Genomic DNA, 20,688 nt, shown 5'->3' on the forward strand with positions numbered 1-20,688 from the left:
TTTTTCTGGCAGTTCTCAAGGTTCGACCTCCAAGAGCCAAGTCTCCTCCCCAGTGGAGTTTACCATTGGTGTTAAAGGCCTTATCAAAGTCACCTTTTGAACCTTTAGAGTCAGTCTCCAATTGGCTCCTCACGTTAAAGACTCTATTTTTGGTGGCCATAGCCTTGGCTTGTAGAGTAGGGGAGTTGCAGGCCCTTTCCTGCAGTCCAGGCCATATATCCTTTCTCCATGACAGAGTCATTTTGAGGCCAGTCAAGTTATTCCTGCCCAAAGTTGTCTCGACGTTCCATCTAAAGAGAGAAATTTCCTTGCCTATTTTTCCTCCGGATTTGCAGAACATGGAGGAGTTACAAAAGATTGATCCAGTCCATTGTCTGAAGCATTATCTGGAGGTTTCAGGTACCTTCAGGAAGTCAGATAGACTGTTTGTCATCCCGGCAGGGTATCGCAAAGGACAGGCGGTTGCTACTTCTATTATCAGCAGATGGATCTGTATTGAAAGGGCTTATCAGGCTCAAGGCAAGCTAGCTCCAGAAGGTTTAAGGGCACACTCAACTAGGGCTTTTTCGGCTTCCTGGGCGGCTTGGGCTGAAGTTCCTTCGGCGCAGATTTGCAAGGTGGCTTCAGGGTCTTCAGCCAGGACCTTTATCAGACACTATTAACTAGATTTGTCTGGATCCAGTAGTCATGCATTTTCTTCAGGAAGTCATCTTGCTTTTTCTTCATTAAATTAATTGCAGTTACTTGGCTTGGTAAATCCAGTTGTAATGCTGATATGGAGTGACCAGGAAAAGGGAGAATTGTTTTCATATTTACTGTAATTCCCCTTTCCTGATCACTCTCCATATCAGCATTTCCCACCCTTGTGGTCTGGTACTTGGTATTAGACAAGGTAGGTGGGTACCTACAGGGGTACTTAAAGGTTTGTTTTAGGGAGGGACAGTCTGATTGATAGGCGGGGTGGGAGGGGCCTCCCGGTTGTAATGCTGATATGGAGAGGGACCAGGAAAGGAGAATTACGCTAAGTATGAAAACAATTCTCCCTTTTCTTCTACCACAGGTAAAACTTATCAAATAAAACACTATATAAATTACCAATATGCAATTTATTTATTTACATGCACAAAGTGTAACAAACAATACATAGGTCAAACCAGCAGAAAACTCAAGGAACGTATTCGAGAACACATTCTAAACATTACAAATGAAAAATCTAACACATCAGTAGCAAAACACTTCTCAGAATGTTCAAATAGATCCCTTTCATACCTGGCAGTTGTAGGAATGGATAAAGTCCTTTCAAACCCTCGAGGTGGTAATATCATCAACACCCTGATTAAAAAAGACACTAAATGGAATCTCTACCTCAAAACTAGACAACCAGATGGTTTAAACTATGACTATGATGTTTCATGTTATGTATGATGTGGATAAAAGCATGTTCCAGATGACTACTCTGGAACATGCTTCAATAATTGCATAGCTACCTTTACTTAATAACATTTATTAATATGTGCCTGATGTGGATACCATTTACTAATAAACTGTGTTTAAATATATTATTGTGCCTAATGAGGGATACTACTTTTATTTACAATGTATCCTGCATACCTTGCCTTTTAACCTAATTACAAAGTATATGTTATTGATGTTAATTGATTCAGCTTTGTGATTGGCTAACCTTTGTTTGATCCGGTTGGCCGCTTGACCTTTAAATATTGTGTATCTGTAAACTGTTATTCAGCCTATAATTAAGTACCCTGTTGGTATGAAATGCGTAAGGCTATGTTTTTGATTTTTATATATGGATAAATAAACTGAAAGTTCTTGTTTTACAAACGCTGCTTCCTGACAACTTTCTGCTTCTTGATTCCGGATGTGCCTGCCAGCATCTCTCTATTTGTGACATTATTACTGGCTCCCTAAGCTGAAAGTCTGGGGCATGAGCACCCGGGCCCACCTATACAGAGGGTATGATTTCTTATAAGCTAAAACTGTTATCTATCAATATATCCATTTGAATACAGGGTTTATTACTCTTTGCAAGTTATAATTACTTTATCTTTACACCCAGTTATATAAAGTTGATATTTGCTGCAAACTGTGTGTGATTACAGTATTTCCTAGTGGAAATCCCCTTGAGGTGTGCTCCTCAGTGTCCACTAGGTGGCGGCACTGCGCTAAAATCCCAGTCCCAGTACCTTTTATCTGCAAAAGGGGACCAAATTTCCTGTTTTAAGCAAATATACAGCCCAAAATAAGTGAGTGTGCCAAGAAAGGGTTACATTTGTACAAACCATGTAACTGTGTCTCCTTCATCAAATATGGAAGTTTTCCTTTAAACCTCCAAGAGAGAGAGATACACTGGGTGTTCTTTGGAGGGCTTAAACTTCATTGCCTTTTTTAACCCAAACTAACCATGTAACTATGTAAAAATTAGGACTCAGAGTCATGAACAAAATACAAAACAAAAGTAACATTGACAAACATATTTGGTAGAGATTTCTCTTCTTCATGCTCCCCATGATTCAAAACAATTCTTAACTATAAATAATTCTATTGTTTTCTAACAATATTGTCTTTTCTGTTCAGTTCTGGCCTTAGAAATATAATATAGCACTTGGGAATGAATATACAGGCCAATAACCCAGCACTGGAGGATAAGATGGCAAATATCTCAACTGCCACCATTCTACTGCCCTTACTGCTCAAGTATGCAGGGACAAATGCCCCCCACACGCTACAGAACCCCAACATACTGAAAGTGATGTTTTTAGCCTCATTAAATCGGTCAGGGAAATCCTTGGCTAGAAATGCAGCAATAAAACTTAGTAGGGCCAATGTTCCTATATATCCAAATATACAAAATAGGAAAAAGCCTGACCCTTCATTACACAGCAGAATAATATAGTCTGGGTCAGAGAGAGTATCAGCCTCTGGAAATGGAGGATTAGAGGCCAACCATACAGCAGAGATGACAATCTCAACCAAACAACATACAATGACTAATATGATGGCCAGTTGGGTTCCTACATACTTCTTCAGCTTGCTCCCAGGCTTTGTGGCATTGAAGGCAATAATAACTGTGAGAGTTTTAGCCAACACAGAAGAAACAGAAATAGTAAATACAACCCCAAATGTCACTTGTCGGAGGAGACAACATATCTGAGTTGGGCGCCCAATGAATAATAAAGTGCAGAGGAAACACAACATGAGAGAGATGAGGAGGAGACAGCTGAGATATCGGTTGTTGGCTCTCACTATAGGAGTCTTGCGGTACTTTATAAAGATTCCCAGGATTACAGCACAAGTGATGGAGAATGTTACAGAGATGGAGGATAAAGTAGAACCCAACTGGTCTTCATAGGAAAGGTAATTTATATCCTTCGGGATGCAGCTGGTTCTAACAGAATTTGACTTTTCATATTTAGAGCATTTCATACAACTCTGGGCATCTGTAGCAAAAAAAAGAGCAGTTAGATATTAGATATTAGATGACATTTTGTAAAAATAGTCAAGTGTCGTATTCTTGTTTTGTACAGACAGTATTTCTTTGTCAATTAATTTTTTGGGATGCAATCTGCCGTATGCCATCCTCACCTGGCCATAGGGGCTCATCAGGAGCCTCATGCAAGAAGTGTTTTGTGGCAACTGAGCAAAACCTGGACTTTATGGTGCAAAGGGGCTGATATAGGCTAAAGAGCATGCTCAGACTGGATTTCTGCTGCACCCTAGGCCTAGGGTAACTTAGTAGAAATCTTTGAATTATGGTAAAAAAACAAATATAATACATTTCTCATCAATATCTCTTGTAACATTTTTAGATTTTTACAAAAAAATGTATTAGTAAACTCACCAACATTATATTTGTCTGTGTGTTTTATTTGTCGCAAGAAGGCTTATAAATAGAAAATCTTTTTTTATTTGTCAAATAAAAGAAAGTCTCTTGGTATAAGTTAGTAACTGTATTTAAAAAAGACATGGGTAATGTGAGTTTACACATGTTGGCCAGTTTCTCACATGGTTTTATGCTAAAAAGACACTAATAAAGACACTACTGAATGATGGGAAAGGGAACATTCACTTACCCCTTTCCTCGGGTGAAGAGGACTTGGGCAACTGACTGACACAGGATAATGGCATCATGGAAACTTCCAGGAAAGCCAGATTGCACACTCATGATCCACATGTGAGAATCACACACCACCTGGATATTGATGGGATGTGTGAGTTCCTACTGTAGAAGCTCTCTTGTTGAAGCCAAGGTGGTGTGAGTGGAACATGAGTGCAGTCAGTGGCTCCCAGGCAATTTGGAAGATGCACCATGAGGAAAAACTTCTGCTGATCTTATCTACTCTTGCAAGCACAGGAGGCAGGTAAGGTAGGGGGGTATAAAGCCATTCTTGTGTCCAAACTCTCTCTTTCAAACTAAATGGGGAGGGTTTTTATTGGTAAGCCTGTATTTTCCAAGGATTTTTTGCAGTCTTTAACCATTGTAGGAAAGGATAGTCAAGGTCAAATCAAGGTTTTTGAATTAATAAACTTGAATATTCAAATGTTTGCTGTCTCCGGGGAACTTTGTCACCTCAAAACTGCCTAGAAAAATTTTTCAACTAAAAAGTTGTGAGGGTTTTGTTATATCTCGAACATTCAATTCTCAAATATCAAATCTCCAGTGTCGAAAGAACATATGAATATATCAAATATTTAGAACATCTGTGGGAATACTGAATACAGGTCCAATAAATAAAAAAACTGGATTTTTCACTCTTGAACTTTGATAAATGTGCCCAATAGTTTTATGGATAGCATTTTGCAAAACACATACAATAACCTTAGGAACTCACGTTATTGTCCAAAAATAGACAAATAGTGTTTGATAAGTAAAAAGTGAAGCGAAAAAGTTAAGACGAAAGAAAACAGTGGAAGAAGGAAAAAAAGAGAAAAGAAAGAGATCAGCCTTGAATTTTGATTTTGAAGGATAAAAGTAGGAAGTCTACTTATGGGAAAACAGTAGAAGTTGAAATGCCCTTGAGCTCCCAAATAGGCCCCATTGGACTTTTGGATTCTTAGTTAATGAGTATTTTTTAACTTTGAAACATGGCTCACATTCTTTCTGTCCTCTGACTACTCCTCTCTCCTACCAGGTGACTTCCATGGCCATCTACAGTGGACCTTTGGTAGCACTCATGGAAAAGGCCACTGTATTGATGGCCACTGTGTTTTTACCAAACACTGCACCCCCAGCTATTCACAATATCTCCTTTCACTTTCTCTGACCATCATCTATTCCATTATCACTTTCTCACTCCTACCACTAAAAGGGTATTGTAATGCTACACCCCACTATACTTCCACTCCTGGCATCCACACTCAATACTTCACTCTCCTAGCACACTTCTTCCTTTGACCCTGATTATCTTGACCTTAAATACAACACTGCCCTGACTTCCTCCCTGGATCTTCATGCCACTCTCCTCCCACACCAAAAACAAGCTTCTAATCCCAGACCCTGGTTAAACACCACCACCCGCCTGCTTTGCTTATGCACTTGCTTATCTGAACGAAAATGGAGGAAATATCTTGCACTACCTGACTTTCTTCACTACAAGTTTCTCCTCTCTAGTTCACCACTACTCTCTTCCAGGCTAAAAATACAACTACTCTTAACTCATTAACATGCATAAATCTAACCTATAGCACCTTTTCTCTCTGATCAGTTCAATGCTCAAACCTCAGACTGCAACATAATCACTTCCTGTCTCTTCATATGACCATTGTTACAAAGCTTCATAGAGCACCCTTTGACTCCTCCCAGTCCCTGAATATAATTCCTTCTCTCCTCTGTCTCCAACTGGTCGTGGAACTTTCTGTATACAACCATCTTTTCGGCCCCTTTTGTTTAACATTACAGTTAAAAATGTCACCCTCCATCTAGTTCCCCAAGGCAGGTCACCTTAGACCCATCTCTCACATTTTCAGTCCACATTGCATCCTTTATTAGAACATGCCACTTCTTTCTAAGAAACATTGTGAAAATACGCCCCCTCCTCTGCCCCTCCACTCCTAAAACACTTGTACAGGCTCTCATACTACTGAATCACATCTGCAACCACTTAAACTCAATCCTCGCTGCTGCTCCCTACATGATCTCATCCGCTTTTAAATGATTCCCCTCCATCTCACCATGAAAATCTGTCTCCTGGCTTCAGGTCAAGTGGCGCGTTAAATATAAAATTCTTATGCTGTCTTTCAGATTAATTCATTCTTCTGCTCCTCTCAATATATCAGCTCTTATCATGCACTCCCTCCCGGGCCTTGAGCTCGGCTTTGGACAATCTACTGACCATACTGTTAGAAGATGTCTAGACAAAGAAAAAGTAAATTTACTAATGGACCATGGGCACTCTCGATGGGTCTACCCGACTGATATCTGGCCTAAATTTGGCCAAATCTCAATCAGGCAGATTTTATTTTCCGTTGGATTGGGAACCTCAACAGCTCATTGAAGCTGTCCTTTGTCAGACAGTGCCTATGACTGCAGCTTCAATTCAATCGTTTTGCCCTATGGCCCCATATTATCCTGATATATTCCAATTTAGGTGTGCATATCGGGAAAAGCTCAGCTCATTTGGTGAACTCGCCAAACAAGCAGCTCTAACCATGTCTGGCCATGTCCGATAACTTAGAATTTTCAATGGTTCTTCCAGACTTGGACAATTTTTGTAGAATCATTTTGGTTTGTTCAAACCATGGAACAACTTTGAAATCATATTATATGCATGGAAAGCAGGGGGTAAGTTATGATAAAACATCATCAGCAAAAAAAGTTGAAACTTCTTAGTTGATACCTTGACCCCAGTGATATCTGGGTTGGTTTAAATAAGGCTGATAAATGTTATTCTCTGGAAAATGTCCATTGCTTGCAAATGCAATCAGAGTTAATCAAATTGTACAGCAGCTCTGTGAGGCATGGGCCAAAGTATCTAGATCTTATGTTTTTTGTATGAGGGGAAGGAAATAGAATCATTAAAAGGGAACTACACGTTTTATATTTTTTTTCATTTTTTCATTTGTTTCCCAGCTGTTACCATCCCCCCTGCTTCTAGATTTATTAAAGACCCTTTGCCTTTGAGACCAGACGTACCTGTTAGGTTAGACATCTCCCCATCGGCACACAGTACACAGGTATAACAGCAACTTGGCGCCCCTTCTACTTTAGCTTTCCTGAATCCAGGCTTACAGGGCTCGCTACAGCGAGAATGGGCAAACTGTGGGGTAGAATGGAAACATGAATTTCAAGAAGAATAATAATAATGAGCATTAGGCAATTGTGCCAATAAATGCATTATTTGCATCACAAAAAAGGAACCGTCTTTTGAATTTTAATTAGTAAGTTCTGTGCTTTATCAACAATATTATTAGTATCTATAAACACATTAGTAATATTCTTACTGGCTGGGATTTAGAAATGAAGATGAATAACGTTGCCCCTTTGCAACTGAGGTCCCTGCATTTGGTATCTCTGTATATACAAGTGCCTACTCTTTGCACACCAGGTGCAATCCTACCTGCACTAATGTTAGAGCCATGAGTTGCTCCCCTATCCTCAGCAGCCTATCAGTGTCTCCTGGAGAAGGGCATCCATGGAAACTAACAGTTCTGAGACCAACTGCAGGAATGCTCTGCCTGCACAGGCTTAATGGGGAGCCCCTAACATGGCCTGCAAATCAAGAATGATGGCCACATGGTACATAAATGGACATCTAGCTTGGGTACCCCTAAATCTGAAACACTAATATAGAGCTTGAAACATAATACTGTTACTGCTGTTACCTCCGAAAAGTACGGGCCCCAGAGATTGGCGCTGTCATTGACAAATAGTTTCCCATCAGATTTTGATGCATCAAAGCTTCCAACCTTTATGCTTTTTTTGTTTCTTATTTCTAAGAAGTACCATTTCAGTATATCATACCGGGCTTGTGGGTCTCCATTGTCTTTAAAGTAGATTTTGTCCCCAGAAGAAATTCTAAATGTCACATGTGGCATCAATGCATTTAGCTGAAAAATATTTAAAGGTACATATAGTTAGAAATTACATTATTATGAAACGCTTTATTCTTATATATATATATATTACGGTCTATATCAACATTGGGGTAACAGTCACCCTGCTATAGTTCCAGGGGTACCCAGGGCACAAATAAGCACTCACCCCAAATCCCCCCCTAACTGGCCTTCAGGCTGGGCCCCCTTAGCCCATAACAAGGTTACAGATATATAGAAACATTGGGGTAACAGTCACCCAGCTATAGTTCCAGGGGTACCCAGGGCACAAATAAGCACTCACCCCAAATCCCCCCCTAACTGGCCTTCAGGCTGGGTCCCCTTAGCCCATAACAAGGTTACAGATACATAGAAACATTGGGGTAACAGTCACCCCCTATAGTTCCAGGGGTACCCAGGGCACAAATAAGCACTCACCCCAAATCCCCCCCTAAATGGCCTTCAGGCTGGGCCCCCTTAGCCCATAATAAGGTTACAGATATATAGAAACATTGGGGTAACAGTCACCCCGCTATAGTTCCAGGGGTACCCAGGGCACAAATAAGCACTCACCCCAAATCCCCCCCTAACTGGCCTTCAGGCTGGGCCCCCTTAGCCCATAACAAGGTTACAGATACATAGAAACATTGGGGTAACAGTCACCCCGCTATAGTTCCAGGGGTACCCAGGGCACAAATAAGCACTCATCCCAAATCCCCCCATAACTGGCCTTCAGGCTGGGCCCCCTTAGCCCATAACAAGGTTACAGATATATAGAAACATTGGGGTAACAGTCACCCCGTTATAGTTCCAGGGGTACCCAGGGCACAAATAAGCACTCACCCCAAATCCCCCCCAACTGGCCTTCAGGCTGGGCCCCCTTAGCCCATAACAAGGTTACAGATATATAGATACACAAAAAGAGGTTGTGGGAGCACTCCAAGGCTAAATAAAGTATACAAATACAATGGAAGTGCAACTGATCTGGCCAAATTGACTACAAACATACAAAAAGGGATTGATCAATGCACATTCCCTGGTCCCCTGTTTCATAAGTAAATTGTCTGTTAGTTTCATGCTAGTGCATACAGTGTATTGACAAAAAATAGGGGTTTTTAGTTACAAAATTATGATCATAAGATTGGTAAGCCACCATACCACGTCAAGGTAAACCCCGTATGGTGGTCCTATATCTTTACCTCTGGTCATACTTTTCAAAGGCAGGCACTCCCGGGCACTATTGCCATTCTTGACCTGGGGGCTGGTTTGAATCAGAGGGCTTAGTCACTCCCATGCCTTTTGCTTATATAGAGAGAGATTGCCTGGTTTTACAGGCTTAATCCTCCCCCGCTTGCTGCTCTGCAGCGGCGGCACTATCGATGACAGCCCCCCTGGGCAACGTGCCAGGGGGCTGTCATGAGGGTCCTGCGAAGCGATCGTGTCACAGGACCCTCCAGGAAGCAGCAGACCCGATGCAATCGTGTCTGCTGCTTCCTGCTTCCTGTCTCTCCCACTAGCGCCGGCCCACTGGAGGAGGAGGCGATTGGGTCTTCAGGACAGGTAAGGTGTTTTTTTGGTTTTTTTTGCATTTACACACTTACACACACACTTACATACATTTATACACACTTACATACATTTATATACACTTACAGCACACATTTTAGCAGTTTTTTTTCCATTTTTCACACTTTTATACACTTATTTACACTCATATACACACTTACACACTGTCACACAACTTTTACACATCTACACACATGTATACACGAACACTTTGTTTTGGTTTTTTTGGGTTTTTTTTTCATTTTACTACTTTGGTTTTAGTTTCTTTTACCTAAAAACTGTTTATTTTGACAGCGTGACTATTGGATCAAATATTCTGACCACTAATTACACTGTCATGCGACTTATTTTGTGGTTTCACTGATTTGCACAATTTTTGTGGTTTTATCACATTTTATCCCTGTATAAGTGTGCTGTTGCTAGCGTAGCTTTGCCAGGTGTAACTTTGGTGTACAAAAATAACTTTATCTATTTTGAATTCATCAGAATGTGTACTTTCCACAAATTTATGGTTTTCTGGGGGTCTGTGTACAGTTAGGGGGGGTAACGGCACATAATATGCTGACAGGGGGCTCTGTGTGCAAAAGCTGAGTTGGCAGGCGAGAAATCCATATGCGCTATTTTCATTTTGGGGTCTGTACACACCACAGACTTTGGTATATCTATGCATATTGGGCATCAAACTGTTCAGTAGACCTTAGGTGTTCCAATTTGGGGTGACTTGCCTTTATACGCAAGAAATTGTGTGAGATAAATGCGGAAAATTGCAACATTTTTAGGTGATTTTCTGAAATGTCATAAAAACCAATAACTTTAGGAAAGCTCTGCAGATTGGTACTTTGGTGTAGAAAGAACTATTTACCCATTTTGGATTTGTCAGAATGTGTACTTTCCAAAAATATATGGATTTCTGGGGGTCTCTGTATAGTTAGGGGGGTTACGGCACATAATACACTGACAGGGGGCTCTGTATGCAAAAGCTGAGCTGGCAGGCGAGAAATCCATATGCGCTATTTTCATTTTGGGGTCAGTACATACCGCAGACTTTGGTATATCTATGCATATTGGGCATCAAACTGTTCCGTAGCCCTTAGGTGTTCCTATTTGGGGTGATTTGCCTTTATCTGATCTTTATCAAGAAATTGTGAGAGATAAATAAGGCAAATTGCAACATTTTCTAAATGTCATATAAATCTGCAAACTTAGGAAAGCTTTACGGCTTGGTACTTTGGATCAAAAAGAAATGTTTACCCATTATAGATTCGGGGGGATGTGTACTTTCCAAAAATATATGGCTTTCTGGGATGACAGTACATATTGGGGTATGTTCACATTGGGGCCCCTACATGCCACATACTTAGGGAAACCTATACATATTGGGCATCAAACTGTTCAGTGGACCCCTGGCATTCATAGTTAGGGTGTTTTATTTGGTTACTTTATGACCTGTAGGAGATAAGATACTATAGACTAGAAGCTTTGAAGCGATTTTTAAAAAAAAAAATCACAAATATTGATAAAAACCAATAACTTTAGGAAAGAAGAATTACGACTTGATAGTTTGGAGTAGACAGACAGTTGGGCCTATTCTGTATTCCCCAGAATCTGTTCTTTCCAAAAATGTACAATTTTCTGGGATAAACCTTCTGTTAGTGGAATTTTTGGCCTTGAAATCTAAAGTATGCAGCTTTCTGGAGCAGTGCTTTGGGAATTTGGTAGGGTACTGCTGGGAGTTTTTGACCTATACAAGTGAGAAATCTCCATAAAACTACATATATTTGGTATTGGCACGTTCAGGAGACATGGGACTTTCCAAATCAGTTGTATATTCATGCATAAAATAATTTTTCTTTCTAGTATGTGTGATTATATTATGGAAAATTTGATATTTTTTGCATCTTTAGACATTTAGAAGCCTATATCTTGTTACAGAATTGGAATTACATAAAAATTCTACCATATTTTGAAAGCTTAGGTTGTTCTGAAAAAAAATGATATATTGTTTTCCTGGGTAAACGAAAAGTCCCCGCGAGGAAAGGCCCCTAAAGTGAAACAGTGCAAAATGTTCAAAAACTGTCTGGCAATACAAGTTCTGCTTTGACCAAAATGGCTGGCAGTAAAAGGGTTAAACGGGAGGGCACTTTAGTAGCTGTGAGCACAACATGTTACTATTCTATGATATGGGTAAGTGCAGAGAATCTCGTGTCTGTATCAATTAACACAGTATAATTCCCATAACTGTACAAAGGAACGTACCTGCCATTGCTTAAAGTACATGTGTAGGCTCTCTGCTGATTTAGGGGAACGTGTCATTGTGCCGTACAGTTCATGGAGAGTGTGAGCCATTGTGTAAACTGCAGTGTAAACCCCATAAGCTATTCTGTAATTAAATGTTTCATAGAATTCCAGAACTGTATCATCAAATGTTTCATTCCCGGTACATTTTTTACGTGAGGTGTCTGTCTCAAAAAAGGTGCAATCAAGTAATAGTCCCCAAATATATGGTAAAAAAATATCACGTTGATATTTATATGGATTTAAGGAATAGAAAAACTGCTTAAAACCAGGAATCTCCCCTTGTTGCAAGGAAATTACCAAAGTACCGTTGAAAGTTACTAATGCTGGTAAATATTTCAGCTCAGATATAAGGGAGAGAGATGAGGTTGCAATCCATATTTTATGAGGAATTTTTTCATCATTAAATAATACAGAAATATAGGAAACAGACTGTGAACTGAGAAAAAGAATGATCACCTTGGCCGTGCTTCTGTAAAATGTTTTTCTAATTTCCATGACATATGCCCAATAACATTGAGACCAATCTCTGAGTATAATGAGGAAGGCCAAACAGACGCCATCTTTGCTCATTGCTTCTTGCAGCCTCTTATTGGCCCTGTGCCCAGTGTCATCATTTGATACAATAAGCCCAACCCATTTCCAGCCAAAATGCCTAATCAGGCTCATTATAGCATCAATTTCAGATAACTCATTGGGGCCCATTCGGTAGAAAGACGGAAACTCTAGTCTGTTATTAAATATGGGATCAGCAGAGCCGTAACTGATCTGTAGATACAAGAAAAATATCCATTTTTTCCAAAGTAAAATAAGAAACAGATATGGGAGTAGCAAATTTCATACTTATTACAGGTATGCGCCATGTTATTCAGAATGCCCAGCACCTGGTGTTTTCTGGATATGGGATCCTTACATAATGGTGATCTCCATACCTTAAGTCTAATAAAATATGATTTAATCCTTTCACTGCCAGCCGTTTTGGTCAAAGTGGAACTTGTACTGCCAAATAGTTTTTGGACATTTTGCCCTGTTTCATTTTAGGAATTTCCTCAGGGGGACTATATACATGGACTGGAAAGTTCCATGTCTCTTGAACGTGCCAATACCAAATATATATAATTTTATGGGGATTTCTCACTTGTAAAACTCCCGGCAGTACCCTACCAAATTCCCAAAGCACTGCTCCAGAAAGCTGCATACTTTAGATTTCAAGGCCAAAAATTCCACTAACAGAAGGTTTATCCCAAAAAATTATACATTTTTGGAAAGAACAGATTCTAAGGAAATCAGAATAGGCACAACTGTCTGTCTACTCCAAACTTTGAAATTGCAATGCTTTCCTAAAGTTATTGGTTTTTATCAAAATTTTTGAATTTTTTAAAAATTGCTTCAAAGCTTCCAGTCTATAGTATCTTATCTCCTACAGGTCATAATGTAACCAGATAAAACACCCTTAATATGAACGCCAGGGGTCCCCTGAACAGTTTGATGCCCAATATGTATAGGTTTACCTAAGTATGTTGCATGTAGGGGCCCCAATGGGAACATACCCCCATATGTACTGTCATTTCTGTCATTTCAGCTCCAGCAAAATCAACACATTTACATCATTTTATGGAGGATAGAACTAGAAAAAAGTACACTCACCGAAGAAAGCCATATATTTGGGGAAAGTACACATTTACCCAAATCTAAAATGGGTACCAATGTCTTTCTACTTACTAAGTACCAAGCCACACAGCTTTTATAAAGTTAGCAATTTTGATGACATTTCCAAAAATCCCCTCAAAGCTTCCAATTTGCAGCATCTTATCTCCCACATAGTGTTAGGTACCAAGATAAAACACCCTAAATTTGAACGCCAGGGGTCCACTGAACAGTTTGATGCCCATTATGTATAGGTTTACCTAAGTATGTGGCATGTAGAGGCCCCAATGGGAACAAACCCCCATATGATCAACCATTTCTGTCATTTCAGATTCTGCAAAATCAACACATTTACATCATTTTATGTAGGATAGAACTAGTAAAAAGTACACTCACCGAAGAAAGTCATATATTTTTGGAAAGTACACATTCCCCTGAATTCAAAATGGGTACCCATGTCTTTCAACTCCAAAGTACCAAAGCTTTCCTAACTTTGCTGATTTTTATGACATTTCCAAAAACGACCTCAAAACTTCCAATATAATTAGGAAACCATATAAAACCCCCTAAATATGAACCCCAGAGGTCTACTGAACAGTTTGATGCCCACAGTACATAGGTTTACCAAAATATACCTTGTGCACACTAATTTCATGGCTTATCTTTACCAAGTTCATAAACACATGGCAGTTTTATGTGGGAGAGAAACTGCAGAAATGTAGGGGGACCCCTGAAAACAATATAGTTTTGGAAAGTACACATTCTGACAAATCCAACAAGGGTAAAGAGTCCTTTCTACTCCAAAGTATCTGCAAAGCTTTCCTAAAGTTAATTGTTTTTATGACATTTCAGAAAATCACCAAAAAATGTTGAAAATTGCCACATTAATCTCACACAATTTCTTGCATACAAATCATAGAAAATCAGCCCAAATAGGAACACCAGAGGCCTACGGAACAGTTTGATGCCCAATATGCATAGATATACCAAAGTCTGTGGTGTGTACTGACCCCAAAATGAAAATAGCGCAAATGAAAATAGCTTTTGCATACTGAACCCCTAACAGCCCATTATGTGTTGTAGGACCCCCTTACTATACAGAACCCCTGGAAAACCATATATATTAGGAAAGTACACATTCTAACAAATCCAACATGGTTCCTTTCTACACCAAAGTACCAATCTGCAAAGCTTTCCTAAAGTTATTGGTTTCTATGACATTTCAGAAAACAGCTTGATGCCCAATATGCATAGATATACCAACAGCTGTGGTAAGTACTGACCCCAAAATGAAAATAGCGCATATGGATTTCTCGCCTGCCAACTCAGCTTTTGCATACAGCCCTGGCTGTCTGGTTCTTTGGCGGGCCCTATTAGGCCCAGTATTATACTGAATTCAACTCATCCCCCTACTCAAAGACTGAAGAAGGAAAAAATCAGTAATAGGTTGAATTTACTAGCAGTCTATGGAATGTGTTATTACAGCACAGACCTGAGGGTACCTGTAGATCCCTGCGAGCCGAGCGATGGACAGAGATGATTCTGAAGACAAGTCTCCTATGAACCCCACAACCTTCCTGTTATTCCAGCAGCTGTAATTTGGGATTGGTTGTTCTGTTCCAGACAGGATACTGAGAGCGCTTGCAAAAGACATTATTCCCGAGGCACAGGAGTCATAGATCCGATAGCCCAAAGTAACATTAGGCAGGATCTCCGGGTCCTTATTGATCTCCCCAATCGTATAAATGAAAACCAGTAGGTGCCGATAGCGTCTGAATGAGATTCTGTTATGTAGGGAGACAGGTTTAAATATCCCAATCAATTAATGAGGTTAAATACAGAGATAATGTGAGTATTTCTAGTGCATTTACAGTGCATCTGTCTCCTTTCCAAGGTTCTGTGTGAGATTCAGGCAGACACTTTCATACGTGTAAAACTGTACTCAGATAATGAAAAGATCCTAAATATACGGGAATGTGCCCTCTGGTACCCAAACTGTTAGTCTGACACTTAGGGGCCCATTCATTAAACCAAAATGTTTTGGCTTTTTTTGAAAAAAATTCATATTTCTTCAAACTTATAGAACTTTTCGTAATGTCCACGAAAATATTGTTAAAATTCCACAACTTTTTCCGTGGTTTCCGTTAACTTCCTCAAAAAAATCATATTTTTCGCAAAGACTACGACCATTTTGGAATTCATTCAAGCTTTGGTATTGTGACTATCTTTTGGCCAGGTTGGAGCTGCAGAGTGCCATTGAGCCCTATGGGAGACTTTCCTTGGGCCGGGTTGGAGCTGCAGAGTGCCATTGAGCCCTATGGGAGGCTTTCCTTGGGCCAGGTTGGAGCTGCAGAGTGCCATTGAGCCCTATGGGAGACTTTCCTTGGGCAGGGTTGGAGCTGCAGATTGCCATTGAGCCCTATGGGAGAATTTCCTTGGGCCGGGTTGGAGCTGCAGAGTGCCATTGAGCCCTATGGGAGACTTTCCTTGGGCCGGGTTGGAGCTGCAGAGTGCCATTGAGCCCTATGGGAGACTTTCCTTGGGCCGGGTTGGAGCTGCAGAGTGCCATTGAGCCCTATGGGAGACTTTCCTTGGGCCGGGTTGGAGCTGCAAAGTGCCATTGAGCCCTATGGGAGACTTTCCTTGGGCCGGGTTGGAGCTGCAGAGTGCCATTGAGCCCTATGGGAGGCTTTCCTTGGGCCAGGTTGGAGCTGCAGAGTGCCATTGAGCCCTATGGGAGACTTTCCTTGGGCCGGGTTGGAGCTGCAGATTGCCATTGAGCCCTATGGGAGAATTTCCTTGGGCCGGGTTGGAGCTGCAGAGTGCCATTGAGCCCTATGGGAGACTTTCCTTGGGCCGGGTTGGAGCTGCAGAGTGCCATTGAGCCCTATGGGAGACTTTCCTTGGGCCGGGTTGGAGCTGCAGAGTGCCATTGAGCCCTATGGGAGAATTTCCTTGGGCCGGGTTGGAGCTGCAGAGTGCCATTGAGCCCTATGGGAGAATTTCCTTGGGCCGGGTTGGAGCTACAGAGTGCCATTGAGCCCTATGGGAGGCTTTCCTTGGCCGGGTTGGAGCTGCAGAGTGCCATTGAGCCCTATGGGAGGCTTTCCTTGGGCCGGGTTGGAGCTGCAGAGTGCCATTGAGCCCTATGGGAGACTTTCCTTGGGCTGGGTTGGAGCTGCAGAGTGCCACTGAGCCCTATGGGAGGCTTTCCTTGGGCCGGGTTGGAGCTGCAGAGTGCCACTGAGCCCTATGGGAGACTTTCCTTGGGCCGGGTTGGAGCTGCAGAGTGCCATTGAGCCCTATGGGAGACTTTCCTTGGGCCAGGTTGGAGCTGCAGAGTGCCACTGAGCCCTATGGGAGGCTTTCCTTGGGCCGGGTTGGAGCTGCAGAGTGCCATTGAGCCCTATGGGAGACTTTCCTTGGGCCGGGTTGGAGCAGCAGAGTGCCATTGAGCCCTATGGGAGGCTTTTCTTGGGCCGGGTTGGAGCTGCAGAGTGCCATTGAGCCCTATGGGAGACTTTCCTTGGGCCGGGTTGGAGCTGCAGAGTGCCATTGAGCCCTATGGGAGGCTTTCCTTGGGCCGGGTTGGAGCTGCAGAGTGCCATTGAGCCCTATGGGAGACTTTCCTTGGGCCGGGTTGGAGCTGCAGAGTGCCATTGAGCCCTATGGGAGACTTTCCTTGGGCCGGGTTGGAGCTGCAGAGTGCCATTGAGCCCTATGGGAGACTTTCCTTGGGCCGGGTTGGAGCTGCAGAGTGCCATTGAGCCCTATGGGAGACTTTCCTTGGGTCGGGTTGGAGCTGCAGAGTGCCATTGAGCCCTATGGGAGGCTTTCCTTGGGCCGGGTTGGAGCTGCAGAGTGCCATTGAGCCCTATGGGAGACTTTCCTTGGGCCGGGTTGGAGCTGCAGAGTGCCATTGAGCCCTATGGGAGACTTTCCTTGGGCCGGGTTGGAGCTGCAGAGTGCCATTGAGCCCTATGGGAGACTTTCCTTGGGCCGGGTTGGAGCTGCAGAGTGCCATTGAGCCCTATGGGAGACTTTCCTTGGGTCGGGTTGGAGCTGCAGAGTGCCATTGAGCCCTATGGGAGACTTACAAAATCATACATTGAAGGTTTCAAAGCCAGAAAGATTTTCGCACCGTTTACGAACGGATCCCAAAATTCTGTGACTTTCGGAACTCAAACACAATATTTTCGTATGACCAATAAAATAATTTTCATGGCATTTTCGAATTATCGTGGTTACTCCAAATTTTTTTCTATAGTTATTTTAACCATAAAAATATTGTGGTTTAGTAAATGCGCCCCATAATATGCCCAAACCTTCTATTCCTTAGCCTGCAGTTCCCAGTTACTGCAACCAAGTAAAAAATCTAAAGGGTTCAGAACCTTTCAATTGTTATTTAAAAATGCAGTGCAGAGTGCAAAGTGCAACTTTTAGCCACAAATTGCCACATTTTTTATTAACTGCAGCCCCCCCCCAGAAATTCATTGCCATTGCGGCCATGTCCCAAGACCTACTGAGGTTCCCCCTTAGCACATGTGCATTTTGTGCAAATCTGGTTCAAGCTGTGAGTAATGTATTCAGTGGCCTATTGTGTCTATTGATTCAACTCACTGTGTGATCCCTGGGATTTCCATCATGGCCAGGGTGGCAGTTACTCCTCCAGGATTCTTTAAAGGTGTATGCCCCAGAGAAGGCAAGCTGTTTGGCAACTCCTACTCACAGTCATAAGTGTCAAAATGCAAAGAATGAACATAAAAAAACAAGCTTTTCTGTAAATGTACCTTACCCTGCCAATCACAAATCTTTGCAGTGCCAGAACCATCTCCTTCCCAGCACCCTATTCATACAGGGCTCTCCCTGCCCCTCGCACCCACAGGCCCAGTACTTACTGACTGCACCCACCTTACCAGCACCCTATTCATACAGGGCTCTCCCTGCCCCTCGCACCCACAGGCCCAGTACTTACTGACTGCACCCACCTTACTAGCACCCTATTCATACAGGGCTCTCCCTGCCCCTCGCACCCACAGGCCAGTACTTACCGACTGCACCCACCTTACTAGCACCCTATTCATACAGGGCTCTCCCTGCCCCTCACACCCACAGGCCCAGTACTTACTGACTGCACCCACCTTACTAGCACCCTATTCATACAGGGCTCTCCCTGCCCCTCGCACCCACAGGCCCAGTACTTACCAATAGCACAAGGCAGGACGGGTGCAGCACTGAGACCGGCAGTACAAGCAAATGCTGATCTGTTAGTAAATGAGCCCTACTGTTGTTTTATGGGAGAATAAATAAAGTGAATATATAAAGTAAATGAATTTGTGCCTTTCTGTCCCACTCTCCCTATAACCCATAGTGACCCAGGCAGCCCATGTCACTCAGTAATGTATAATGGCAAATGGCACCGAGGGGGAAGGTGAGACCTTATACAGGGTTTGTGAGACTGAGAATAAACATTTTGTCTGGGAGTTTCATTTGTTTCTACATTTACTGTATTTTTCCCTCCACAACTGTTATCTTCTAAAACAAAAACAATTTTATATACTAATACTCTCTATTCAGTACAATGATACTGTATATCCTGACATTAGAAAACAAAAGTATTTTGTCCTTACTTGTTACAATTCAAGTCCCTTATACTTTGATTGTAACCATCGACAGACAGATCATTTACATGGAGAATTCCCCCAATGATCAAGTCCCCATCACTAAAGTAGTTCATCCTGATGTTTTTGCTCAGTTGGTACCCAGAGCTGGGACTGGGCAATTCAGCTGCAGAAGGGAGTACCTGGAACATCAGAACCAGTAGCAGAACCTTGAGTCTGGCCGGAAACAGAACCTCCCCTGATCCACAGAACTGAGAAGGGAGATGATGCAGGTTCCTTGGCTGATGGGGAGACATCCAGTGACAGAGCAGCCAAAGTGTGTCCTTCTGGCATTGGAACAGTAACAGTTCCCTTAGTTATATATCTTCCCTGAACTGCAATCTATGAGCAGCTGCAGCCACTGACATATTTTAGCAGCACAGTTATAGAGTTTCCTAAATCAGCCATAATAGCCGGTGTCCTGCTCTTCCCAATACAGCAGCAGCCTTGGGATTTATGGACTTTGTTTTGGAAGGTTTCATTTTTTTTATGGACCTGACATTTAAAGATCTGTTTTTTGGCCTTTGGAAAAATAAATATGTTTTCAACCCAACTCCAACTCTTAAGTATCTTTTCTGCTGGACTTTAGGAATCATCTAAGAGAAATATTAGGAATTCTTCCTAGTTTTCATATGTTCCTCAGGCTGCCCCTCCAGATTGAGCAAGAAACAGAAGGGATATGGGTATGCTGGTGAATTCCCTTATTCCACATCAGACTGACCTCCCAGCCTCTACACTTGGCCTCCCTGGGAGGGGGAATGTGATAAAACCACTCTGAGAAAAAAATGTTATCTCTCCGGCTATAATGTAACTGTGGGGCAAATGGTACAGGCTGTGTTTATGTCTGTTTAATGTTATGTGTAGCCCCCTGAATTCCTGTTCTCCCAAGGTAATTGACCCCAGCCGTGAGGGCAAATAAAGCCCGGATGCTCTATATTCTAATACACATCGTTGGACCCAAGACCCCCTGTAAGGGCTGTGCCCTGTCTGGATCCAACATACTGACTAAACTGGGCATGCTCACTAAATGGCACCTCATTGGCCCAGTGGTATTAGTTGTGATTGGCCCCTCTGGAAGCTGCCTTTGGGTTGGCAGAAAGAATCAAACCCTGTTCTGCATTTACAACAGGGGCTGCTCCCTTTCTGGCTTACAAAGGTGGCTGCCAACAATTCCAATTTGTTAGTCTTTTTTATACACAAGGAGGATCACAGAGACTGCACAGCAGTAACCATCACAGCTGTACCCAGTGCCCAGCAGCAGGGCCGTCATCAGAAATCATGGGGCCCCTCACAACAAAATTTTCCCAGCATCCTCCAGCTCCCCACTCAGCATCCTGCAGCTCCCCCCAGCATCCTGCAGCTCCCCCTCTCAGCATCCTCCAGCTCCCCCCCTCAGCATCCTTCAACTCCTCCGCTCAGCATCCTGCAGCTTCCCCCAGCATCCTGCAGCTCCCCCTCTCAGCATCCTCCAGCT

At 42.4% G+C, this 20,688-nt stretch overlaps 1 protein-coding gene across 1 annotated transcript; it reads right to left on the minus strand.

Moving 5' to 3' along the window:
* Positions 1 to 2,556: 2,556 nt before the first annotated feature.
* Positions 2,557 to 9,255, minus strand: LOC116411018 (vomeronasal type-2 receptor 26-like). The gene is made up of 4 exons (XM_031902783.1): positions 9,246 to 9,255; positions 7,572 to 7,723; positions 7,148 to 7,271; positions 2,557 to 3,455 (listed from the first exon to the last, which is right to left on the minus strand). The coding sequence occupies exons 1-4, from the start codon at positions 9,253 to 9,255 to the stop codon at positions 2,557 to 2,559; spliced, it is 1,185 nt and encodes a 394-aa protein (XP_031758643.1).
* Between the last annotated feature and the right edge of the window lie 11,433 nt (positions 9,256 to 20,688).

The sequence above is a fragment of the Xenopus tropicalis genome, chromosome 5, assembly GCF_000004195.4.
Source record: "Xenopus tropicalis strain Nigerian chromosome 5, UCB_Xtro_10.0, whole genome shotgun sequence".
In the NCBI taxonomy this organism is placed as follows: domain Eukaryota; kingdom Metazoa; phylum Chordata; class Amphibia; order Anura; family Pipidae; genus Xenopus; species Xenopus tropicalis.

Coding starts and splice junctions, on each gene's coding strand:
- LOC116411018 (XM_031902783.1), bottom strand. Junction 7,272..7,571: donor TGGCTCTAACATTAGTGCAG/GTAGGATTGCAC, acceptor TCTACCCCACAG/TTTGCCCATTCTCGCTGTAG. Junction 3,456..7,147: donor GGAGATGTCTAACCTAACAG/GTACGTCTGGTC, acceptor TTTTTGCTACAG/ATGCCCAGAGTTGTATGAAA.